The sequence below is a fragment of the Lissotriton helveticus genome, chromosome 2_1, assembly GCF_964261635.1.
Source record: "Lissotriton helveticus chromosome 2_1, aLisHel1.1, whole genome shotgun sequence".
In the NCBI taxonomy this organism is placed as follows: Eukaryota; Metazoa; Chordata; class Amphibia; order Caudata; family Salamandridae; genus Lissotriton; species Lissotriton helveticus.
In genome coordinates this window covers 1,158,861,814-1,158,889,661 of record NC_136059.1, presented here as the reverse complement: position 1 = coordinate 1,158,889,661, position 27,848 = coordinate 1,158,861,814, and the positions used below count along the sequence as shown (strand labels likewise).

Sequence of the window (27,848 nt, the reverse complement as noted above, 5' to 3'; positions counted from 1 at the left end):
ATGTTCATTGTTGACTTATTTAGTAAAGTGTGAAAACAGTGGACCCTGTTCTGCTGGCATCTGGTTATTGATACAGTGACAGGATTTTGTGTATATTTCATCAGGTAGCTGACCCTTGTACCCACACCACCCTTGATTTGGAGCACGGCAGTGTGTGGTGGGATATATATTATATAAAATTGTCACTAAAGAAAAGGGCACACTCAGACGCTCATGCATGTCCAGTATGCCGATTTATTTTCAAAAGGCTCTCCTGACGCGTTTCGACCCAGACAGACCATTGTCATGGTAACAGGAGTGTACGGAAATGCATAGTGATATAACAAACATTGACATAAATGACGGGTCTAATCACCCCGGTCCATGCAATTGAGAGGATACATAGGCCTCATCTTAACAAAGGTAAACATACATGAAAAAACATGGAAATGCATGAAGATCCAAAGCACAAGATAATTGGTACCGTATTTGGCATATAAAAGCTGCAACATTTGAAAAACAAATTCATATTATAGAAATATAAAGCATGTGATCAAATAAAATTAAAATATCATGCATAAAACTGTCGCTTGTGCTCGCTCAAATCTAAATAATCCAAATCATCATACAAGTCTGATTGGCTACACAGATTGCAAAGTGTAATGTCTCACTACAAGTAACCTAAAGAATAATATATGTAACATGTGCAGTTTCCACACCAATGATGCACCTTTTTGCTTCATATATATATATATATATATATAAATATATATAATAGCATATTTATTAAAACTATTTATTTTGCATTATAAGGTTTATATTTGAAATTGATTACTATGTAATAAAATATATCATGAAATTATTAAAAATATTTATTTAAAAAAAGAATTCAAACATATTTTACAGGTATTAATATGAATATATATGTATATATATCGAATTGTAGTAATAAATATTTTATTAGTTATGTTAAAATATATACATATATACTTACATAAATATATATATTTATATATAAAATACATATAGCTAAAGCCATAAAAAATATAAATCATTAAGTAAGAAAAAATTTATCAATTAACGTAGACAATATATAGGATACAAAAAAGAAACATCCAAAAAACACATTTACATAAAGTACTATAAATATTAAAATACATTTAAAAATAGAAACAAATATAAAACATTAAAAAATAAAACAATTAATGCTATAAAATCTATTTAACCAATATTATGAGCAATATTGGAGTCCTAATACCAAGTATGGTGGTCCCAAGACCGCCGTACACATGGTTGTGGTCCAACTACCGCCTCCTAGCGGTTTGACCACCCAATTACGACCATGGCGGTCAGACCGATAGAAAAACTACACCACTGCTAGGATTCTGGATCACACGGCAGGAAATTGAGGCGGTGCCAAGGCCAGCACAGCTGTTCCTATTCAGACCTGCCTTTCTGCTGACCATTTCATGGCAGGGACCCCGCCATGAAAAGGTTGACGGAAAGGCAGGGAAGGGGCGATGCCCTTTTTGCCTTGGCATCCCCTGGTTTTCCCTTCTAATGTTCCTGAACAGAGGAGAGTATCTCAAACATTAGTGGGCATTAGATGCTTTTCAGATCCTGAATTCATCAGGGATGAGTTTTTACAGGGCTCATCACCCTCCACTTTGTCCACCCAATAGGCATCCGTTAAAGCTTTGAAGGGGTGGCAGGGCTGCAACGACATATCCCTGCGTGCGGTGTGGCTCTTGAGAAGTTTCAGATTGAAAAGACTGGCAGTCGTAAACCTTGCTCCAATTTGGGACCTCTCAATAGTTGGTAATTTCATATCCCTACTTATGATTCGTTCCTGATAGATAATTCTTAAGTTAGAGCCCAAGTTTATTCCCAAGGTTAATTCCTCTTTTCATTTATTGAAATAGATAATTCGGCTGGTCTTGAAGTCAGACAATGATTGCCAGAATCCTTTGTCTTTAGATGTAAGAAAGGCTTCAGATATAGGATATGTATGCATGTATTACCCAATATGTGGAAGGTGTGATTTACATATATATCAGTACATCATTTATTTTTGCTGCATTGTGTGAAAGGGAAAGAGCAGAATTGCACTATATCTACTCACATGTGGCTCAGTCCTGCTCTCTCCCTGCGTTGGCACACTTTTGGCAGCCATGCACCAGAGTGCAAGGGTGTTTGCATTATGGACAGCATAGTTTTGTGTGCAGGAAGGCGTACTTTTACAAAGAAATATGCTTTAAGGCATTTTCCATCTCTTTCCATGTATTTAGACAGTATCATGGAGTTCCAGTTGGCCAATTTTCTCTTTGTTTCCTAAGGCACAGCAAACACGGGCAAGAGAGTGACCTCTCAGATAATCAGACGAGTGTAGTGTAGTTCATATTTTTAGACCAGGGATTTCCTTGCCTCGCTTTTACTGAAGCAAGTTATTGTTTGATGATATTGTCCTTTAGCTATACAATTTATGTTCACCAGTATTTGCAGCAGATATTTTTGAGAAATCAAAGTAAACTGCTTTATCATTTAGGTTGAATAATCCCTAAACTAAACTGTAACCATTTTCTTCTAAACAACGTAGCTGTGTTCTCATATATGTGAACAAAAACAAAAAGCATAAAGCTACGGTATGCGTCAACATCTTTAGAAGCTGAGGTCTCTGGGGGCCTATCACGATGGGCTCCATGGCTCAATCAGAGCGCCTGTTTTCATGAGCCTGAAGTGCATAAAGTCAATTTGTTTAACCCAATATTTCTCTGAGTTAGTGCATTATTTCAGACTGTACAGGTCAGAACTAGGCAAACTATGTTCACTGTTCCGCAATTGCTCAAATATATCTGTGAAACAGTTGTGGGTTTTACAAGGAGTTCTGAAGGGGACCGGGGGGCATATTATCAAGGACCGGTGTTGAAATTATCGCCGTTTTATCGGCAGGAAACTGCCGGTAAAACGGCAACGATGGGCTTAATAATACGCCCTTGTTAATTCCCATTGAAGCCCATGTTAACATCAGAACATGGGCTTCTATGGGAATTAACAAGGGCGTATTATCAAGCCCATCATCGCCGTTTTATCTGTAGTTTCCTGCCGATAAAACGGCTATAATTTTAACACCGGTCCTTGACAATATGCCACCTAGTTATTCCATGACTTCAGAGCCAGCTACTGTCCTGGCAGAATTTTATTTCCATAGCTGAAAATCATACCTGTGAATGTGAGAATATCTTATTGCCATTTTAACACACTCGGTAGACAGCTGGCAAATATATTTGTACCACCACAGGTATAGCAATGCCTACCTGGCAAGCTGTGACTCACCGGAAAAAATGGCAATCGAAAATCGTATACAGTAGAAAGACCATCAGTTTAAATAAAAGTGCTAAACTTAATACTAAATTACTCTAAGAACTGATGCAATCATATGGCAAGGAACATGCAAAACATGAGTGCTGCTTAAGTATTAAGGGAAACAATTGCAGCAACGCGGGCAGAGCCACACGAGTTCTGACAACGCCAGTGCTACCACGCTTATGCCTTAACCATGCATATGCGTGGTTAAGGCAGTGCACGGTTTAGCTGCTGCTGGGCGGAAGCAGAAAGGATCGGGAGAGGGCGCAGTGACGTAAGTGGGGCTGGGGCCGGCGTAGTTTGTAAGGGTTGGGGGTAGATTTCAGGACTGGGGGGTCGGGGTACTTTTCAGGGCTGTGGGGTCAGGGGTAGCTTTTAAGACTCAGTTGCGTCAGGGTAGTTTTTAGGGCTTAGAGAAGGGAGGGGTAGTGTTTAGGGCTCGAGGGGATCAGGGTCATTTTTTTATTAGGGGTTAGGGTTTTAGGCCTCAGGGCAGAGGCAGAGGTTGGGGTAGTTTTAGGGACAGCGCGGGGGGGGGCGGGGTAGTGTATGTTAAGTGGCAGGGTTTTATGCCTTAGGGCAGGGGGAGGGAAATGGGAAGTTGGAGTCGTTTTTAGGGTTCAGGGGTTGGGTTGTTTTTTTTAAATTAGGGGTTAGGGGTTTATGCCTCAGGGCAGTGGAAGGGGTTGGGGTAGTATTAGGAACAGCACAGGCGTGGGGTGGGTCGGGTAGTGTATGTTAACGGGCAGGGTTTTAGGCCTCGGGACAGGGGGAGGGCAATGGAGGGTATTTAGTGAAGGTATTGGACCTCAGGGCGGGTAGGGGGTTTATAATTTAGGGATTAGGGCATGGGGGAGGAGTAGTGGCGACCTTAGCTACGCATACCCTCTTACCATTCATGCCTTTATCATGAAATTGCATAGCAAAGGCATGTGTGGGAAAGGAATGCGTGTTTGAGATGCATTTGTGGTTCAGGCTGCCTGGTAGAGGCACGCGTGGTTTAGCCATTGCGTGCCTCTATCACACAACCAAGTTTTAATGATGCGATGTTTGGGGTGTCACCTGGTCCAGGGCACTGCCCTGATTTTTCAGAGCCCTGCTCAATGTGCTAGCCTGTCAGCAGAGATCAATGACATTGCTTGTGTGTACAGCACTTTTGTCATGACGGTTTCCACAGTTACCCTAGATGTGAATTGAACACTGATGTGCCAGTTTCAGTATTGCTTTGTATGCAAAGTAGAGCTGTGTGAATCTGCAATGATATCTGTAGCAAACTAAGGGCCAGATGTACATCTCTACCAATTTGCGAGTTGCCAATTGCGTTGTTTTGCAATTGGGATTTGGGACTCACAAATTGGAATGTACTACATTGTCTCAGACACTGGTTGCAATTCCTAATGGGGTCGCAAAGTGCATGTCTCATTAATATTCATGAGGCAGTTGCAATTTGCGACCCCATTAGGAATGACTAGCACACCCAGGGATGGTGGCCTGCTGGGGTCAGCCAACCACTATGTAAAGCAGGTTTTTTTTTAATGCAGCCCGTTTTCCTAACACAGGAAAACAGGATGCATTTAAAAAAGAAAAATGAAATGTTTCTGCGGACCCCTTCCCATTTGCGAGTGGCTTACCACCTACTTGAAGTAGGTGGTAAACTGTGAGCGTTTTGCGGCCGCAAATGCGGTGCAAAACAATGGTACATTGCATTGTGATTAGCAATTATGACGGGGACACCCCTTCCTAATAATGAGGATCGCAGATACTATTTTGTGAGTCACTGGCTCGCAAAATAGCATTTGTACAGGATGATTTCCCATTTGCGACTGCACACAGGGGTCGTACATCTGGCCCTAAGAGTATTTCTAGCAACAAGATTGTTGTAACAATTTCCATGTATACACACATTCTTATCAAGCCCTGTCACGCCAATTGTTGCTTTACACATAGGGTAAGCAGAAGTGGGCAGGGCATGAAGGTGTGTTCTACATATAGGACCTATATGTATTGGCTTTTATGTGAAGGTGTGCTTTATATATAGGTCAAAACATAAAAATAAAGTTGCTGAAGTGCATGAAAGGGAGCGAGCAGGACTGCACCATATCTACTCACAAGTGGCACAGTTCGGCTCTCCCCCAGTGCTGGAGCACTCATGGCAGACATGCGAAAACCCAGGCACCATTGCGCCATAATGCATTAGTGTCTGCATTATGACCACCATCATTTTTGTGCAGGAGTCCCTTCTAGTTAAAAAATAATAATTTGTATGTGTGCTGTACAATGCAGCACACATTCAAAGAGAAAACAACAAAATGAAACGAATTGTGGCGCAAATCCTGGTCTCTACTTTTTGTAGATATCAATTTGTGTCAAAACCCCTGGGTGGTTGCATGAAATGCCACAGGTGATGAAGTGGAATGCACATGCGGATCCTCACTGGTGAGTTAACAGACAGCACAGCTGTGCAAGTATTTTCTCTGTTGTAGTATGATGAGTGTATACCTTCGTCCTGGCTCCTCCTGCTACCCCACATGCCTGGAAGAGAGTGACAAGGATCCTGCACATCATTTAAACCCCTAGGAATTTGCCCGATTTCCCAGATGGCTAGTCAGGTGATAAACTCATGTTTCTGCCAAGGATCCATGCAAACAATAATTATGCTTTGGCACAAACATGTTTCTGTTGTGCATCTAGTGGGAACATAAATGCATGAGCCAATGTACTTGAACGGAGTGATGTGGCAGTGGAGGACTAAATTATGTGACATAGTTGACTAAATTCATGCTGCAAACTTTTGGCACATTATGCAGCATATTTTCTTATTTTGTCATCTAAACACACATTATTGAACTTGGGCAAAGGTTTCACCTCATGAGCCTCATTTTTGCATCTGAAAACCGCAATTATCAACTGCAGGATGACTGCTTAACCTTTGCAAAGGCTTTGCCACTGCAAGGCACAAAGGGGCATATTGACAAGGACTTACCTCCAATTTATCTCCACCTTAACGCATCAAAAGTGGAGATAGAACTAACACCCCATTCACAAGTTTGTGCAAACAGCAGACATCATCAGTATTCTCGCGATAACTGCCCCAAAACCTAACACCACGGCGGACACCACCAACTAACCCTAATGAGATGCAGAGTAGGCTTTCCCGTGCAAAAACACACAAAAAAACAACACCACTTTTACAACGAACTGACAGATCCGTGCAGCAAACCAAAAACAGGCAATAAGCTGCGGTAGCGGCAGTTATTTAACACATGCCTCAAGCAGGTGTAAAGATGGACGACTACCTGCAGTAGGCAATGGAGACCCGCACACAGCCATACCCGAAAAACAAACAATGGCATGGAGCTACTCATCCTGCAGCTCAGAGCCCCAACAGCGCCACAACACCCACCGACACCGGAGGAGCTTCGCGGGCATCCAAGATGGTCGTGTGAGCAGAGGGCTCCCGAGACCCGCGCCGCCCTTCGTACATATCCTTACTACATCCTGATTTTGAAGATGGGCTTTTGAAGACGAACTCTTGCTGATCCCGACGCTCTTCGACGAATTGAAATCGGACGTTGGGATCCACTTTTATGCCGTCTTAAACTTTGCGGCCCGCCCCGAGGCCAGACCGGGGGCTCGGCCACTTTGCCAGCCGGGGAGTAGTCGAATAACATCGGCCGAAGGGGTCTCCCCTCCAGCGGTCTCCTGCCTGACTTTCAGTTTCGTTTTCCTACTCCCGGCAATGATCGGCTGAAATGCTGCTTGGATCTACCCTAGGCCCTGCCAGATGCTTTCACACCGTGGAGTGTCTTCCTGGCGTTTTGCCATCTACCCGGCACTATTGGCATACTTCGATTCTGGCCGATTTCACTGTCCAGGCCGGCCATTTTCACCAGGTCGCGCGGGCCCCTACGGGGTCCTTTCTCCAATATGGCCACCAGACCCGAGACGGAGAGACGCAAGATCAAGACGCCTCACCGAGGGGGTCAGACCCAGACAAACATCATGGATCACTACTCCCAATTGAAGGGTTCCCCCAGTAGTGTTGGCCGTACGCCTGATGACCCTAAGTCTGCCTCAGGTACGACGCCAGGAGTGTCGCTGCAAGATGTGATGAGTGCTATCACCAATATGGAGGCCTCTATGGGGCAGCAGTACGAGGCTCTTGCCTCCAAGATCGACACTGTGGCCGTGGATGTTACGCTGATTAGAGCGGACCTGGCAAAGACTAATGAGAGGGTCAAAGCGTTAGATCTGAAGACCTCCAGCCTGACCACTGATGTAACGGACATTCAGACCGAGATCGGGAATGTGCGTTCTTCCCGGGATGTGCTGGCCCGTCGTCTGGAGGACTATGAAAATAGGGCCCATCGCAACAACGTGCGCATTATTGGGGTCCCTGAAAATCCCGAGACTTCTGCAACCGACCTCCTGGTGGAAGATCTGATCACCAATTATCTTGCTCCCGCCGGACTCACTAAGTTCTTTGAGGTCGAGCGCGCACATCGAATCCCTGGCGGAAAGTTCCAGCCGGGTGCCCCCCGAGACCTATTGTTGCTAAACTATTCCACTTCAGGGATAGAGACGCCATCCTGCAAGCCTCTCGGGACAAGGGCCCTGTGAAGTTCGAGAATGCCACCGTGAACTTTTACCCGGATTTTACCCCGTTTGTTCAGAGGTAGAGACTGGGATTCCAGGGAGTCAAGAGACGGCTACGGGACTTGGGCCTTAAGTACGCCATGCTGTTCCCGACCAAACTTCGTATTGAGTATGGGGAACGAACGTTTTTCTTCGATCGCCCGGACAGTGTCAGTGACTGGCTTGATTCTTTGCCAAAAAAGGATGATCGTACTGAGCAACCCGGCGGAGCCGAAGGTGGCTTACCGGAGCAGGAATGACTGATGGATCCCGACGTCTGAACTTTTCAACTTCTCCAGCTGAGTTTGGACAATGATTCTTTAGTTCTTTCTTCATATTGGCCTGAGGGTGGCGTGGGTGAAGGGGTCTCTTCCTCCCCTGGGATTCTTTGTGTAGATTAGTTTCTTGATGGGGCGACAGGCACACTGCAAGTTGGGGTGGATTTTTAGTCTAACGCAGGGGTGCAGGGTGGGGGGTGTTGTAACGGGTTTCAGTTGGGGGGGTGGGGGGGTGTGTGTGTGCGGTTGTTTTAGTTCACAAGGCATTCAATTGTTTTCTTTAACTGTCTCTGTCTTTGGGTTCTGTGTCTGGGGCGCTCTGCTTCTTCTCGGGGATGGGGGGTGGTGAGTTGAGACTACTATCATGGAATGTTAATGGGTTGGGCAACAGGATAAAGCGAGGGGTAGTGTTGCAGTTCCTTAGGCGCCATTCATCCGATGTAGTTCTTCTACAGGAGACGCATCTTATAGGGAATACGTGTCGAGCCATGAACAGACGTGGATACCGCCTAATTGCTCACTCCGGTTTCACCTCTGGCTCCAGGGGGGTTGGCATTCTTACTCGGTCTTCTCTCCCCCTCGAAATTGATGAAGTTATACTTGATGATAGAGGGTGCTATGCTGCGCTCACGGGTAGATGGGAAGGGAAGACACTGTCCATACTTTCGGTATATATCCCCCCTGGACTTCAGGCCTCCACGTATGCCGACTTGGGTAGGGTCCTACTGGGGTTGCTTGAGGGCCTTCTCATCCTTGGAGGGGATTTTAACTCCGTTGTCTCTGGTACATCTGATCGTTTTCCCCCCAGGGACTTGGCTAGATCCCATATGTGGTTGAGTGACTTCATTGATACCTTTGGGCTCGTTGATAGCTCGCGGTTGTTGCATCCTACACAGCTTCAGTACACCTTCCACTCTGGGGCACATGGTAGTCTTTCTAGGTTAGACTATTTTCTAATGCCATCGGCTCAATCCTCCTCCATCCATGAGGTTCGTCATTTTCCCAGGGGTATTTCTGATCATTCCCCCTTGTGGCTTCGGCTTGCGATGGGTGCGGGCAATGAGGGCAGAGTGGCTCCTATTAACCCCTGGTACTTTCGTGACCGAAAAACCCGTTCTGAACTTGTTAAAGCCGTGGATCACTACTTTAATGACAATGTGGGGTCTGTTTCTTCTTCTGTAACTTTGTGGGAAGCTTTCAAGACTGTCATTCGTGGGCATTCTCTTTCACTGATTGCCGCTGCTAAAAAGGCTAAAAATGAGGAGCTTGTGCGCCTGGAAACTGAGATAACTGCACTAGAGAGTGACCTTGATACAGGAGTAACATGTTTAAAAATGCATTCGCTCAGTCTGAAGCAGGCCGATTACAGGTCCGTCGTTACTAACGCGGCTAGGGTGATATACAGGGAGCAACAGGGCAGGATGTATGATGTGGGTGACAAGGCCGGTAAACTGATTGCTTGGCTTGATAAAAAGGAAAGAGCGAATTGTGTTGTCCCTGTGATTGAGAGGCTGGATGGTGAGTGTGTCACTGACCTTGCTGGGATTGTTGAGTGTTTTGTTGACCACTTTCAAACGGTGTATGCCTCTGTCTGCGACAGGGACGAGGAGGACTCCCGGTTGTTGCTTCGTGACATTGCGTTGCCCTGCCTTTGCGACGATGGCAGAGACCTCATGGATGCGCCCCTCACGGTGGATGAAGTAGCGGAGGCTATACGTTCCCTCCGCTCAGGCAAAGCACTGGGCCCCAATGGACTACCCATTGAACTTTACAAACTGCAACCCGATACAATGGCGCCCCACTTGAAGGATATGTTCCTTGAGGCTCTGGACTCGGGCTCCCTTCCTGCTGATCAGCGGCTTGCCACAATTGTGGTCATTCACAAGGAGGGAAAGCCACGGGATCGTTGTGCCTTGTATAGGCCTATATCTTTGCTTAATGCCGAACCCAAAATTTTGGCTAAATTGTTAGCTAATCGTTTGATTAAGGTGATCGGGGACCTGATCCATCCGGATCAGTCCGGTTTCATTCCTCATCGGAACACCGCCCTTAATCTTCGGAGACTCCATGGAGTTCTCGCGAGAGCTGGGACTCTCACTGAGTCGGCCATTTTAGCTTCCCTTGATGATACCATGGCTTTCGACACTATCGAATGGCCTTATCTTTGGGCGTCCCTCTCAAAATTTGGATTCGGCCCCGTGTTCATCGCTTGGGTGAAACTTCTTTATGAGATGCCCCTTGCCCAGGTGGTGGTTAACGGGAAGGCGTCCGGTGTTTTCACACTCGGACGCGGCACTCGGCAGGGCTGCCCGCTGTCTCCTATGCTCTTCGCCCTCGCATTGGAACCGTTGGCGGAGTGGCTCCGTTGGGAGCCTTCCATAAAAGGCATTCGTTGGTCTCCCGATTTCGAGGATCGTGTCTCGCTATACGCAGATGACATTCTCCTATATCTAACTTCCCCTCAGAAATCCTTAAACGTGCTCTTCTATGTTCTTACCTCCTTCGGGAAGAACTCGGGACTCGTTATTAATTGGACTAAATCCTGTGTCTACGTTTTAGCTGGTGGTCTCCCCCCATTGCCTCGTAGATTTCCGATTCAAATCACTGAGTCCGGTTTTAAGTACCTGGGGATATATGTTTCTTTGGACCCCACCGTTCGGTATGAGCGCAACTTGCTGCCTCCTCTTCATCGGCTGAAGTTAGATGTTACACGATGGCGTCATTTGCCACTGTCACCGCTAGGTCGTGCGGCTCTCTTTAAGATGATGTCGCTGCCTAGATTTTTGTATGCGCTCCAGAACTCGTTTGACCCCGTTCCCTCTCGTTACTTTCGGGAGGTGGAGAGTCTGCAACGGCAACTGATCTGGGATGGCCGTGCACGCGTTGCTCTGTCTAAACTCACGCTTCCGTGGTATGACGGAGGCATCGCCCTTCCTGATATCAGGCGCTGCTATTGGGCCTCCCAATTGAGTGCGGTCAACCACGCCACGTATGTTCCCGGTCCCGCCCCTGCCTTTGCAATGGACAAACACCTTCTGCCAGGGGGGAACTTCAATAGGGCGCTGTATTCCAGGAGGCTCTGTACATCGTTGACTGGCCCAACTAAAGTCGCGGTACGTGTGTTGCATGATGCGAATGCGGCCTTGGGATGGAAGGACAGACTCACTTGCGCGACCCCCTTGTACGACTCTGAATGTCTGGGTAATTTATGGCGGACGAAAGGATTTGATAAATGGGACATGATCAGAATCACTAAGGTGGGGGATCTTTGGTTCAAAGGTGATGTTAAGACCTTTGAGGTGCTTAAGGCGGAGTATGAGCTCGGGGACAGGGAATTCTTCAGGTACCTTCAGGTCCGGCATGCTCTACTGTCGATCTTTGCTGTGGGTACAGCTATCCCTGAATCCTCGCCTCTTGATGATCATATTCTTGATGGACATGTGCCCGACAGCACTATTTCATTAATCTACAAGAAGCTTATCTATAACAGGGCTGGCCTGCTTGTGCGCCTGAGGGCCTCGTGGATTGCCGACGGTCTAGAATTAGATGATGAGGACTGGCAGTCCGCTCTGTCCTCGCCAAAAGAAGTCGCCATACCCGCACGCCTTAGATTTGTTCAACTTAAGATCCTCCACCGTGTGTATGTCACTGGCCCGAGTCTGGTACGCATGGGATACTCCTCTGATGACTTATGTAAGCGTGGTTGCGGTATGACTGGTACATTTCTCCATATTCTGTGGGAATGCCCGGCAATGGTCGAGTTTTGGTCCCATGTGCATGTTGTGATGGAGAGGGTCACTGGGGTGGCACTGCTGCCAGAGGCCAGGCGCTGCCTCCTGAATGTCTGGGAGCCCAATGACTACACTGCGACACAGATTACCTAGGTGACCCTTGGTAATATAATCGCCAAAAGAGATATTGCACAGCTCTGGGGTTCCCATAGGTCTCAGACTGTAGCGCTGTGGGCAGAGAATATGGACTGGTGCATGTTTCGTGAGAAGACTGTTTATCTGTCGCGTGGACGGCCCAAGAAGTGGAGCAGAATCTGGTAGCAATGGAACACATACCGTGGCAATATATGCACCCCTCCCCAAGATTTGTTTCCCGATGCCACCTTGTCCCCCTGATTGACATTCCAAATATTAATTACGTTCTATTGCTGCTGGTTTCCTCGCTGCCCCCTACCCACGAAACACTATGCTATGTTATGTATGCTACATTGCTGAAGCGCCGAGTACATGGACCCATGACTGTATTTCCTTAAAAACACCCACCGACACCACCCCCAGTACCACCACCCCAGGACCCGGATCCGCCCCCCCCCCCCACCCCCCGGACCACCACAGAGGCAGCGCAAAGTAAGACAGCGGACCTACCGAAAATGCACCACTCTCACAGATCTGACGCCTGAGGAAGTCATTGCCCACTACAGGCCCAAAAGGGCAACCTTTCTCCACATCATGACCTACATCGCCCACAGGCTGACGGTCCCAACACAGCGGAGTACCAACATCCCTCCACAGACAAACTGCTGGCTGTGCTGCACCTATTGGCCTCTGGTACCTTCCAACCAACAACTGCCTGAGTCGGAGGGGTCTCACAACCAGCCCTATCAAAGTTCATCACAACTGTCCTGGATGCCATCCTCAGCTTCATACCCTAGTACCTTCACTTCCCCAACACTGTGCAGGAACACCAGGAGACCAAGCAAGGCATCTACGGCATAGCCGGATTCCCAGCCATACCACCACCCCAGGACCCGGATCCGCCCCCCCCCCCCCCGGACCACCACAGAGGCAGCGCAAAGTAAGACAGCGGACCTACCGAAAATGCACCACTCTCACAGATCTGACGCCTGAGGAAGTCATTGCCCACTACAGGCCCAAAAGGGCAACCTTTCTCCACATCATGACCTACATCGCCCACAGGCTGACGGTCCCAACACAGCGGAGTACCAACATCCCTCCACAGACAAACTGCTGGCTGTGCTGCACCTATTGGCCTCTGGTACCTTCCAACCAACAACTGCCTGAGTCGGAGGGGTCTCACAACCAGCCCTATCAAAGTTCATCACAACTGTCCTGGATGCCATCCTCAGCTTCATACCCTAGTACCTTCACTTCCCCAACACTGTGCAGGAACACCAGGAGACCAAGCAAGGCATCTACGGCATAGCCGGATTCCCAGCCATGTTGGGTGCAATTGACTGCACACATGTCCCACTTGTGCCTCCTGCGGATACTACACACCACTACCGCAACAGAAAGCACACGCATTCCATCAATGCGCAGGCAATAGTGGACCACCGGGGACTCTTCACCAATGTCGTCGCAAAGTACCCAGGCAGTGTGCATGATTCCTTCATCTTCTGACAGTCCATCATCAACCAGCGCTTCCAGGATGGCACATATGCAATGGGACTACTCGTTGGTAAGTGCCAAATCAACACACCACACACCTCAAACCACCATCACACAACGCACAACTGTGGGAATGCACATGTCACCAAACCACATTCAACATTTCAAACTACACAATCACCTACCAGACACGACCACACCACTCCATGGTCATCCTGAGCTACCACTGCACCCAATACAGACATTTCATGGCACCACAGCCACACAACAGCTGAACGTGTAGAGATACGGAATGCAGCCATAACACATTTGAGCCATAACACATTTGAGGCACTGCTCTGCCCTCATGACCCTACCCCAGTCTCCCGCAGGTCAGCATCCCGTGGCTGTGGGCCCGTGTCGGCCGCTGTGCATCCAGGGCCAATAGCCCTGTGCGACTCCAGTCATCACACCTTGTAGTTCTGACATTGCATTTGTGAGTGCCTGATGACTGTTGGTGTAGTTGCCAGCATCAGCTACTCCCTGAGGGCTGGCTTACACTCACCCTACACACACCCAGCACAGATGTCACTGGATTGGTGGGCCTACCATCACATCCTGCCAAACTAAGTATTAACTATTTTCTCCCTGCACTGTCACAGGTGATCAAGGATATGCACTCTGCCCTTGGTTGATGACACCCCTCCGAGACCCGGCCACACCCGCCTAGAGCCAGTACAATGCGGCCCACATACGCACCAGGGGCATCGTTGAACGCACATTTGGCGTGTTGAAGTCACGTTTCAGGTGCCTGGATGGCAGAGGTGGGAGGCTCCTCTACAGCCCGGACATCGTGTGCAAGATGATCGTTGCATGTTGTGTGTTGCACAACATCTGTGTTCGCACCAGGGCCCCATGAATCCCAGTTTCAGAGGTACCGTACGATGATGGTGGTGATGGGGCAGGTGGCCCACATCCCACTGCAGGTGCGGCAGGAATCACCTGTAGGAATACCATCATTGACACTTACCTCTCATGAGCACGTCATATTGTGACCATCCATGGCAATCATGCAACAGTGGAAAATGTCCAACTGCACTGCATGTGTGATTAAAACATATTTGCAGGTTACAGGTTGTACTTGTACATTGTCATGTTACATTTCCCTGCGGTTTCAGATGTAATTTGCCAGGATGTGCACATTTGCGGAACCAGTTGTGTCCTGTCTTCAATTGTGGAGAGGTTGCTGTTTGTACCGGGATGTTGAAAATGTCGCTGTGCACCTCTGCTTATGTGCGTATGCTGCACTGTGGGTGTGTCGCTCCTGTAGCTCTGATTTGTCTGCCACTAGTCTCTTTCATGCGGTTAGCCTGTCGGTTCTGTACTTCCACAGTGCTTGGATGTTGTGGTGTACATGTTGTCCTCTGCAGTTGGCCAGGGTGCATTTGTGGTACTCCGCTGTTGATTAATTTTGTTCTGTGGCATTTTCCGTACGCTGTTCTTGTGCTTTTTACCACATTGCGCATGAGTATTGCTGCCCTCGCGCTGGTTGTCACGGTTTTCTTATTGTGCTTTAGCCCATCGCAGGTTTTTTCACGTTGGGATTTGTGTTTTTATCTCTGTCTAGGTGGTTGTATCACGAGCATTTGCACGGTTTCGCCAACCTATCGCATGCTACCTCCGTGTTGTGAATTCCACGTTGTCACGGGGTTGTTTTACCGTGATAGGCTGCGATGTTGAAAGTTGCGTTACGCTACTCTTGCAGTAGTTATCACACGTTCTTGTGAATATACCCCAAAGGGTTGTGCTCTTCTTTTGTAACTTTGATCAGTTTCCGCTATAAATATTTTCGTGGAAGAAATCTGCACATTATGTAGCAGATGGTGGATTAAGTGGCGGTAAACCCATGACTGTATGGGAAACGCTGCTGCGGCAGAATCACAAAAACATCAATAATGCTCATGGTTACTCGGTTATTTCTTGTAATATTGCATCAGAGGTTCCGCTTCCAAACTGCATAAAACCTATTTTCCAGGCAGATTTCCTTTCTACTATTATGTTTTCCTTCTATGCTGTTGCAGGAGAAGAACATCTACCTCGTTTACATTTTTTGGCTCGTGTCTGTTTCTCTGCCTCCTTGAAGAGAGCCTTTTGATGGATAAAACTCTGGCAATACATTTGCCAATTCATAGCTCTGCTGACGGATATTTTGCCAGTAAAGGTACTGTAAATCTATCCCCAAAACTGGGGCACTTATTCAGTACCCCCATGTCAAGTATTCCTAGCATTGTGGAGTGTGCCCCGGCATGTTGCGGACCCTATGTTTATATTTCTATGAGGTTGGCCGCTCATGCTAGTTTGGGTGATTTATCCATCAATATTTTTGGAAGACTTCCATCTGCACCATGGTGAAGCGGATGGGAGTGCTAGGACTGTTTCATTTGGTTAAAAAACTACAATCCAAAAACTGAAAATAAAGCTGGTTCTTGGTTAAATGTGCCATATTTTGCAAATTGAGCGACACGGCCTTACTAGCGATAAAGCCATGTTGTTTTGGCCAATATCATTTGAAAATGTGCTTTAAATGTTATTTCCCCCAGTACATATATTGGAAAAATGCGTAACCCCTCGCACCCAATACGATTTTGAAAGGGTTGGGTTGAATTTTTGCTCAGTGTCTCGAGGTGCAAGTTTTAATTGCAACCCCTGTAATTTTGATGGCATGGCTACAGTGCTTGGAGTTTTTTTCAAACCTGTCAGAGTAGTTCACGATACATCCCTGGACACACACACCTTTTGCAAACAGGCCACATTTAATCTCATAGGAGATTAAGATGTCTTTGCTTATTTTTTCCTTCTGGGAGAATGTGAAAGTAATATTTGCAAATCCATTTCAATTAGCAAATATCAAAACGCAAAGCATCCTTTGAAATTGTCAGGCAGAAAAGGAGGTCTGCTTTTTCAAAAAGATGTGTTATCAAAATCCATTTTCAGGCATGAAAAATGATGTGCCTGTTGAATTTACATGAGACGAAGAAAAGAGATGAAAATAAACCCATTTGAATTACCATAAATAGGCTCTGCAAACAGCTTTTCTAATCTATAATGTGCTATGAAAATCTTACATTTAATATTCTCAAAAAAATTGTGTATTGATGAGAATGTAGTCTAAGGAAGTCCACCTGCCTAGGGGGTTCCCTATGTTTGACTACAATTTTAACTTCTGGCTTTTGTAGCTATCCTTTGATGGAGACTTGTCCACTATATGCTCATTTAAAATTATGATTCCTTCATTTTCAGTCAGCCCTGATACTGTGTCTGGTCATTAGGTTGACACTGGAAGATATTTTACGGTAATAACTAGGATACTATAAATTGAGTGTGTGCTTCCAGACCACCACTCTGGGCCCTTTTTTAGGTCTCACCTGAGCCAGCGTATGCGCTGTCTGCGAGACATTTAGTAAACTGGCTGTAAAAAGTCTGACTACAGATTTTTGGGTGGCCTCGAGCGTGCGGTTACGCACACTATGACGAGCAGAGGCGCCATCTGGCTTTTCTCTCTCGTCATGGTGTGCGCACATCGCACACCACTTGCAGCTGCTTTCACTTTTGCTGTTTTACTTGTTAATTGCTTGTGACAGACTGGACATTCTGGGAGGGGGCATACCAGGGAGCTGGCTATGATCCCCCACTTTTGTAAATGTAAGGGTGAGACTTACAGCACATTGCCTTACAGGCAGCCCAAGCTCCTTTTCAATTGATATTTGCTTCTTATAAACAGATTTAGTTCATACATATTAACAGTATAATTTGAGATGAGCGTATCATTTCAATATACTTTATTTTTGGCCAGTGGGTGGCAGAGTGTGCAAATCTTTCAACATTCACGGCATTTAAGCTGTTTTATTCTTCGAATGTATCTCGTTAACAAGCATGTTTTCGGCTTTGATCTATTTCAAGCTGTTTTTAGGATTCTCTACTTACTATTAAATCCGTTGACTTTGGGTATTTTAGTTTCCCTGTTATTGAGAGCTTTGTATAGCTTCAGTATTATTATGGGTTACAGACCTTGGCGGCTAACGTTGAACCTGTTTTATCATTGGAATGAGTCCTTGCTTTCCCAATCTGCAGCCGTGTACACAGGCGTGCGCGCCCCAGGCCTCTGTGGTATTACAGCCCACCCATAATGCACACATGGAGGTGGTATGCCTGTCCAATATCAGAATTACTAGTTGAGCTGAAAGCCAATAGTGCAGAGAAAGGAAGTACACAGTTCATTTCAAGATCAGTCTGCAGAGGAAGTAAGTACACAGTTCATTTCAAGATCAGTCTTAGGCTATGGCAATTTACCCTACCTCCCTTTGCACACCCGGGGGTTCCAGGGTGACCCCAACATCTAGTTTGTCAGCTCAGTTCCCTTTACTGTTACTCCTGACTTCTTGGCACCATAGGTTAGATGGCCTTCCTTGCCATCCCATGTACCTGTGGGGAATAAATGCATGCGCGTCCAAGTGTACAACTTCCTTTACTCTCAACTCTACGTTGTGGCAGGACAGCACGGAAACAGCAACTTTTTATGAGCTTAACCAGCTTTAACAGAGTTCCTCCTAAGCACTTCTGGTGAGCACTCACTCATATTGCACTATCCTTCCGCCCCATGTTGTCTTTGGTGAAAAGCTCCCTACTCCGCTTCAGCACAAAAGGACTGTACCCAGTGAGGGAAGATGTCCATCTGTATGTCCACAAAATTTTCTTCAACACTACCTCCCATCCCTTCTTATTTTCACAAGCTGTTTGGCTGGTGCCTTTCATTACCCGATTAAATCGCTCACTGCCCCTTTCCCTGCTGGGTGATATACAGAAGGATAGACATGCTTCACCCCATTTCTTTTATAAAGCAATCATCCCACTCACTTTTTGGCAGTTCTCTAATGGGTAACGACATATGGCCTAAACAATCAACAACTTTGTTCTATACACCTGACATATATTTGATAATTGGGGGGCATATTATTGAGGGGGTTTATCTCCGCTTTTTTGGCTTTAAAAGCCAAGAAAGCGGAGATAAAATTACCTCCCTATTACCTAGCTGTCACTAACACCAGTTAGCGACAGCTAGTAGGAGATAGCGACCATCTTGGGCCCCACTTTGCATGTCAGTGATATTTATCACTAATGACATGCAAAGTGGGCGTGCCAAGATGTTAGCGACTGGAAACAGTCGCTAACATCGCTATCTCCTATTACCAACTTTTGGAGATATTCGCGCTAAGCGCGAATATCTCCAAAAGCTAACACCTGCCCTGAGCAGTTCTTAGCCATGTTATCCAATGGGAGGTGGATAACATGGCTAAGAGCATTAGCTCGGTAATGCATGAATATCGCTGACTTTTCAGCGATATTCATGCATTGCGGGCGTTTTTTATCGCATTTGCGATAAACCTTGGTAATACCAAGGTTTATCTGCGATAAAAATCGCCGCAGCTCAGCGGTAAAATTTTGTCTCTAACCAAGCAATAGCGATAATTATCACTATTGCTTGGTAATATGCCCCTATATTCTTGTAACTGCATAGAAATCCTGCTAATTCTTGCAGACACCTTCACAAACCCTTCTGTTGTAAGCAAATTTACCATTGTTTTGTGGTCCATTCTACATCAAACTCAGTACCCAAGTGCCTGAAAAGGCTCCGCTTCCCACACGCAAGCTAGAGTCTCTCTCTCTTTCTCTCTCTTACAAAATGCGCTTCTTTCTGTGGGTGTAAGGCTTCTTGATGCTAACTCAATTACATACTCTTTCTCCACCCTTCTTCTGCGTGCGCACTGCACCCAAACACTTTCCACTGGCATCCACAGTAAGAATGCGGCATCGTTCGGGAGCAAACCCCTGAATGGGTGCTGAACTACAAATGTCATTCTTTATGTTCTGTCTACCTCTCTCTACCTCTCTACCTCTCTCTCTCTACCTCTCTACCTCTCTCTCTCTACCTCTCTCTCTCTCTACCTCTCTACCTCTCTCTCTCTACCTCTCTCTACCTCTCTCTCTCTACCTCTCTCTCTCTACCTCTCTCTCTACCTCTCTCTACCTCTCTCTCTCTAGGTCTCTCTCTCTACCCCTCTCTCTCTACCTCTCTCTCTCTGCCTCTCTCTCTCTACCTCGCTCTACATCTCTCCCTCTATCTCTCTCCCTCTACCTTTCTACCTATCTCTCTCTACCTCAACCTCTCTCCCTCTACCTTGCTACCTCTCTCTCTCTACCTCTACCTCTCTCTCTCTCTACTTCACTACCTCTACCTCTCTTCCTATTTACCTCTACCTCTCCACCTCTACACCTCTCTGTACCCCTCTCTACCTCTCTCTACCCCTCTCTACCCCTCTCTACACCTCTCTATACCTCTCTACACCTCTCTACCAGTTGAATTCCGGGAAGCCCAAACCATCAGTATTTCAAATCTGCGCGTGAAATGTGGGTAGGATGAACCGTGCAGCTCAGAAAGGGATGTTCTTTTTACATAATTTGTGTTTAATATAATTGGGAAGCAGGAGAACAGTCTCACAGTTGAGATAGGGATTCACATACACTGACAACCGCTTTTGAATTGGCTTTAAAACCATCCAAAGATGGCTGCAGCATCTTTGTGGAATGCGGTGGACTAAATGACAGCCGGAGCCTGATAGCACTGCTTGTCGTTTAAAAAAAAAAAGCATTGGCATAGCCAATAGGTCTCCCCTTTGGGACCTTATAAGTGTTTAGTTATCCAGTACAATATCCTTGGTGCAACAACATCAAGTGTTGCATGGCTAAACACTTATAAGGTACCAAAGGCGAGACCTATTGGCATGCAACTTTTGCATAACGACTTATAAGCTCCCAAAAGCGAGACCTATTGGCTATGCCAATGCTTGTTTACTGTGTTATGTGACCATTGCCTATGATCTGTCTCATGTGTGCCAATGCTCTGTCTATTGCTCCTCTACCCCAAACTCCATAGTTGGCCTACATTAATTTATGTTGCCTGGTGACAGCCACTTTAAACTTTAAAACTGTATGCCATTCTGATCAAAACTGCCAAACCCGTATACAGATTTTATGGGTACATGAGAACCAGACTTAGGGCCCGATAATAATGTCTGGCGGACTGCTAGACATCTAGGGCAGCGGTCTGACCAAGCGATTGTGATAATGATGGTCAGAGGGCAGCAGGCGGTGGTAAAGACCGACGCCTCGACAGGCCCAAGAAGCCCATCGGGGCATCGGTCGGAGCCTAATCCCTACAATACAGGCGGTGCCTACGGAGGCACTGCCATAGGGATTAAGATGTCACTTTCCAACAGCCTATTCATGGCGGTACGAACGCCATGGAAAGGCTGTCAGAAAGGGACTTTGGGGGCACCTAGCAGGGACCCAATCCCCCGTAGGCCTTCTCTATGTGGCCTGAGGGGGCACATGTGGTGCCCCCCAAACATCCTTGCACCGTGTTCCAGGCACCATATGGTGCCTGGCACAAGATGCATGGATGTTTAACCCTTTCCATGCTGATGACGGCCGGGAGCCGTTATGGCACACAGTGCTCGTGTGCTGATGACGGCTCCCGGCCGTCATGACCGCACCCGCGATCGGAATGTGCCGCACAGGCGCAGAATCGCGGCCGCGCCCAAGGGGTTAAAAACATCCCTTTTTCTATTGTGGCTTGTGCTGCAGCCTTTTTCCAGGCCACAGCACAAGCCACAACAGAAAAAGGGATGTTTCTGACCACCTACACAGCAGTCGCATCCTAATCTGACGGATGGGACCTCCTACTACTTGTCAAGCAGTCCCACTCTTGCTGCGACGACCGCCATTGTAATAAGGCCCTAAGTGATGCAAAAATCCTGCAAGCTAGAATTTCACAGACATGGGAGAATCGGGTCAACAAACTAGTGCCTACTAAAAACAGCACAGCTGAGGAAAAGTTAGCACATCGATAAGACGTGTGTACTCTCTATACAGACCAGGTTGTAGGTCAGCAACAAAACAATGCACACAAGAAAAAGCTCATCTTACAGTTAGTCTTTTGCTGGTTGACGGCTGACGTAGAAGCCCATGAGTCATCTTGTGCCTCTGCGCCTTCTTATCATGCGTCTCCCGAATCTTACCACCTACAGCTCTGTGTGTCACTGTGCTTGAGACTGAACTGTCTGCAGTGCTTTTACCAGAGCATTGGCTATAAGACTTGTGGTTTTGACCCAGGCCCTGTTTGGCATTCACAGTCAGCCACGAAGTGCGGATGTTATAGGGCTGCTGTAAGGAGAGATTTAGGTTGCCGTGGTGAAGACACAGTGAAGAACTGTGGTGACAACGTGTGGCTGTCGTTGGACAGGACTTGGGGTTTGGTGCCGGAGTGCCTCTTTATTGTTCATTATTCTGCTGATTACGGGTTTACAGCTCACTGTGTTGGCAACTTGTGAAGTTTCATTGGAGATCCCCCCCCCTGTGTATTTGGTTGCTTCTTGTTCACCTATATGGTGCTTCACTTTTCCCCTAGCCCCTGGCCACTGTGCCCTTCTATCGCTGAGGAGTTAGAAATAGGTTGGGCATACAGCTGATACTAGGGGAAGGGGGCCTGTTTAAGGTTGGTCTAATGTGTGAATCTTGAAGAATAAAGAGAAAACAGAGGAGAAAAAAAAGATTGACAAATGAACTATCACTGCAGGTCAAATATTTATTTCATGCAAGACATATAATGGGTGGTGGCAGTGGCTCGTCTTTTCGTAAATTGATCAAGTCATTTTGTGGTTGTATTTACAAGAAAAAGATATGCTGTGAACCTCTTACCCCTCTTATATGTGCTCATCAATTTAGCAAAAATAATGGTGCTCATTTGGTTTAGCTCGACATAGACACTCAAGTACCATACATATAAATCATACAATAGTTTGACAAAGTTTGGTAAAGTACAATGCAGAGATAAGAAACTCACTCGCCTCGACTATTGTCGTAGAGCAAGTTTAGTTTGAGGAATAGAAAAAGAAGGTAAAGGTTGTATAGAAAAATTTGACGAGAGTAGTACAAACCAACACATTTCAGCAATTGAGAATGGAAGCCATGCCATCGCCGCTCGCAAAGTCAAGTTGGAACTTTGTAAATCTAAATTTTAAAGCATATGCCCATCTATAAATAGGTGATAAACATGGATGTATAGTGGATAAGACCTCTATAGATTTGAGTGAAGGTAATACACAAGCTAATTATACCAACGTCAGGAATATTGGAATCGATAAAGTGAAATAGTAATGGACCACTCCAACTAATCTTTTCTGTCCTCTCTAAAGCTATAGGGTCCTCTCTTGTCCTCGTTACCTCAATTGGCTTTGCTTCTATATAACTCAGAGTATCGAGAATTGCAAGTAGTGACAGATCAATCTTCAAGTACTGTTTGAGATCAGTCCCATGGTTTACAGTTGAGAGATCATGCTGTGAACACAACAGGGGACAGACTCCATTCCCTGTCATCTTCAGATTTTGATATAGGTTCCTCCTCCACTTCCTTATTGTTACTTTAAGTTCTTCTCTTAATGTAGGGAATGTTTCAGGGGATTTTGAAAGCTTTATTTATGGTCAAGAAGAACCAACAAAGTTTGTCAAGTGTATTAAAGGATATATCTGTAGAACTGCAAATAGTCACTAGGTGTTTGCCTACCTTAATAAGGACCTCAATGCCCTATGCCAAGCACAGTTAAAAGAGGATGTAGTTGAAGCAACCACATCTGAAGAGTTACATGCGAGCGAAATAAGTATAAAAAGTTAAATCAAACACTTTGATTCATTTAAATGATGTAAATGAAGCAGATCATGTTATTTTACCTGTATATATGTAGAGGCAACCGATGTTGGTTAGAAGAAGTCTGCCAAACTATGGGCCTTTAACATTTTCACCTAATCAAATACTGTCTTTATATAGAGCCAAGAAAAAATGTGGATGTTCTCTAATAAAAGTAAAACAGGATAAGTTACCTACAAATATGTGAAAGGTCCCAGTTATTAATTCAGATTATAGGGAAACAGCCTTTACAACGCAGGCTGAGCCACGCGTGCTGTTTCCCTGCAAGCGGAACCGCGCTTGCCGTAACCGATTATATCACTGAACCATGCATATGTGTGGTTAAAGCAGTGCGTGGTCTAGATGCTGGGATGGGTCGAGCACAGGAAGAGGAAGGAAGTAGAGAGGACACAATCAGGTAAGTGGGGCTGGCTATAGGTTTTGGGAGGTGGGTGGTAGTGTTTAACCCCTTCCACGCTGATGACGAGCTCAGCTCGTCATCAGGTACACCTCTCGTTCGCTTATGACGAGCTGAGCTCGTCATGAACCGCGGTATTTTCAAATCTTCAGCGCATAGCGGGAAAACCCGCAGCGCGCATGTAGTTAATGGTTGGAGCAGTTTTTATGGCTCAGGGATGGGGCATAGTGTTAAGGGCTCAGGTAGGTGGTAGGAGTTGTTTTCAGGGCTCAGGGAGGGTCAGGGTAGTTTTTAGGGCCCGTGGTAATATATAGGGCTTGGGTGGGTGTCAGGGTAGTTTTTAGGGCTCTGGAGTTTTTAGGGGATGTATGACGTTACAACGCATACTTTTACCATGCATACCTTTACAACGCGGTATTTACAACGAATACCGTTACAACGCATAGCGCTTTGAGGTGCTGGATAGTGGTAAGTATAATTTTCTATTCCAACTCCAGTCCCCGTGGACACTAGGGAAGGTGTTGGATAGAAAATTAAACTTATTCCCTATCCTAGAGTGCCCCCCAGCGCAATGCGTTGTAATGGTATGCGTGGTAATGCCTGCGTTGTAATGGTAGTGCGTTGTAAAAATTTCGTTGTAAACGTTACATACCGTTTTTAGGACTCAGGGCGAGGGGGCTGGGGTATGTGCTTTACCACGCATTCGTTTAGTAGTTATGCCTTTACAATGAATTTTGTGGTAAAGGCAAGCATGATAAAAGGCATGCATGGTAAAGAAATGTATTGTTCAGATGCATTAGTTGTACAGTCAGTGTTGTAGAGTCACGCGTGGTTATGCCATGCGTGTCTCTGTCATACAACCCAGATTATATGATGAAGAAAAAATAAGAGTGTTTTCTCTACTTTGATTGTAAAGTTAAAATCTGCTCCCAGAAGTCAAATGAATAATAAGGGTAGTAGGGATCATATTGAAATAAACATTGGCAAAAAGAAAAAAAAACATTGTGTTTAAAGTGGTTAATATATATACAAATTTCAACTAAATAGAATCTGGTCATGGGAAGGTATCCCCAATGTAATAGAAGATCATATTGAGCATAATACAGATCTGGATTGACATTTTAATGTTTGTCGAAAGGGGAAGAAACGCAAAATAACTTCACCTACAGACCAGAGCCAAAATTCTCGTTATTGAAACAAATTCCTGAGATTGCTGATTTAAATTTAAAAGATGTTAAAACAATAGGGTTTGTTGAATCCACAATTTGAAGTGAGTTAGCAAAAATCTTTTTTCTTTCAGTTTATAAAAAGCATGATTGTGAACCCATCTGATGCAATTGTAGAAATAAACCCCAAATCAGAGCTCCTACTACATTATAATATTTGTAAACAGAGTCAAAGTCAGCTATTAAAACAATAATGCACTGCAGGGGGTTTTAAAAGGAAACAATACAATTCAAAAACAATGGGAGAATTATCAATCCATACACCAGCTCCATCCCAATCAAAGAATTCTTCAAGTTTTATTAAATAATGACTCTGAAAGACATTGGATGAGAATACCATAAAAAACATGGAGCAAGACTGCTATACTCTTTTCTGATTATGATGTTTGCCCTTTGCCTTCACCTTTTAATAATGTTAGAATGAGGAGCTTGCATGCAAACTTGCGTTGCTGAGTTGGAATGGGGAAGGAGCGAGCTGCAGGCCCTGGTGACTGCATAACCACATGGTACTAGGACTCCCAATGGTATGAGTGACTTTGGCGCTCCCTCTTTAACCGTCCTTCTCCAGAGTCTTGGAGAGGTCTAAGATTCGCCTCCACAACACCCATGTGGAGGAACCACTGCTGACAATTATACAGTTAAGAAACTGCTGCAAGGACTAGCATTACTGGTTCAGCAATTTCTGCCATATTTACTAGCAATGTTCATCAGCAGAGCCTTATTCATTGCAGTAGCAAGACACCTCATCAGTCACGCTTCCAAAGAATTAATATTTCACTATAAAAGTCAGAAAAGAAAACTTTTCTGAATTACTCCAGATTTGCAGCGTTTTATTGCTATAGTGTCAGACTATGCCATATGTTAACAACTGTAAATTGGTTGTAGACATGCATCAGAAACTAGCTAATTTCTAATTAATAATTTATAGGTTGTCTTTCTGATAATGTGCATACAAAAAGAAGAAGACTGTGTTGCTGGTAAAGGCTTAAACTTCAACAAGGTGGCGTAAATAGATATTACTTATACATTACCACGAATCAGGCTTGATCCCACTGTTATTAGAAGAATTGTTACAATAAGGCTTCCAGCTAGCATCACTCCATAATAGCTTCTTTTATTTGGCCATAAAATATGGTCCGTATCATCTAAACAGTAATGAAGGAAAAAAGATGTGAGAAACTGCTATGAAGGTGGGAAACATGTAATACATCTATGTTCACACTGAGCTCTAGACAATCTAAACTCTGTTCAAAGTGAAGTCAGACAATGGGGGTGAAACAAATTGTTGGCAGGATCCTGTGATAGCCTGGTGATTGCAATGTCTTTATGGAGGACTGCGCCGGAAGACTCTGGGCTCTGATCAGTACAGAGTGCTACAACATAACAGTATAAGGAGAGCAGGTATTAACCGTTTTATTTACTTATTTGTTTGTTTGTTTGTTGAGCACTAGGTAGTAACAGAAATCACTTTGTAGTGCTGTTTGGGCATTGTATAGAGTATTGGGAAACTCTGACCCCTTCATCAGAGATCATTGAGACAGTTGTATGTTGAGGATGTGTCATCTGTTAGTTTCTCAGTTTCTGGAACTCATCGATTCATTTTGAGTTCTTTGGGGCTTTGTCCTTGGAAAAGGGGTGATACTCCTGGTGGCTTTTGGGGAGGATGATTGATTTTCCTTGATAAAGGCAGGTGTTGGGTTTTTAGAGAATATAGCCTGCTTGTGAAGGGTTCTGTGGTCTGAGCGCATGGTATTCCAGAGCCGGGAGCCCAGTGTCCGAATGATGTACAACCAAAGAATAAAACCTACCTCTTTATAGGGGCAGCGTAACCCCTGTCTAAGCAAATCCTCACCACTAAATGACACCCCATGGATTTTTTCAACTAAGATTTCAAAACGTTTAAAAAAGGTTGCTAGTGTGGTAAGGTTAAGCAGAAGTAGGGGAGGGATTTTTTTTAAATGATACAAAAGTGGTGTGACTTCTGTTTTGACAGAATTGTTTTTGCATATAAATCCCTATTTTTTGAATGAGTCATCTACAACCCTGAATTATGTGTGGTGAGGTTAGTGATACACGCATGCTAATAACAGCAAAACTTGCATTAAAAGGGTACAAGTTCAAACAGCTCAATCTACTACACTTGAAATGTGGTTGTTAAGTACTCCTTCCTTAGTGGACTGACTTCAGTTTCATTAATTATTGTCTGTTGGTGTTTTCTACACCGTGCCATGCTTCTTTCCAGAGTTTTCGACAGCCTGTCATCCTGTCGATTTCTTTTGAAAATGTTTTATGGGTCACAAGATTAGGCGTCCTGTTATGCTAGTTGGAAATGTAAAGCCCTTATACTTTCCAAAAGTGTGCAGACAATGTTTTTCCTGTTTTCGATCCTTGGGATGGTATTCCAGAAGTAACACTTTAACATCAAAACAACAGCCTGACTGCTATGCGAACGTGGACCTGAAACGTCCCGGGGGGAAGTGAAAACAAAACGCATTAATAATGAGCCTTTGGTAAAGATGTGGTTTAAACCCGAGGCTTCCAATGCTGGCCCATGACCATGGCCGGATAGGTTTTTATTCTCTGAGCATTTCGCCATTGGGCTGGAGCCCATGGAGGTTGGTTTTGAAAGCTCTGGGCAGCTCCTGGTGCCACTGATACTTCCCCATGCTCTCTGAAGTTAATAGCAGCAGGCATCGGAGGGGTGGGGGGGGTAAGGGTGGGAGGGGGCTTCTGGAGTGAGAGAGAGAAAGAGACGGGTAGAGAGAAAGCAATTAGAGAAGCAGAAGGAGACAAAAGAATGAGAGAATGAGA

General features: G+C 45.4%; 1 protein-coding gene across 2 annotated transcripts in view; it reads right to left on the bottom strand.

Moving 5' to 3' along the window:
- CD274 (CD274 molecule) overlaps nt 1-27,848 on the bottom strand; it is a 325,034-nt gene that overhangs the window by 89,270 nt on the left and 207,916 nt on the right. For both annotated transcript variants that reach the window (XM_078677455.1, XM_078677454.1), the window contains exon 5: nt 26,069-26,182. In XM_078677455.1, the coding sequence (XP_078533581.1) occupies nt 26,069-26,182 (114 nt within the window). The remainder of the gene's footprint in view (nt 1-26,068; nt 26,183-27,848) is intronic.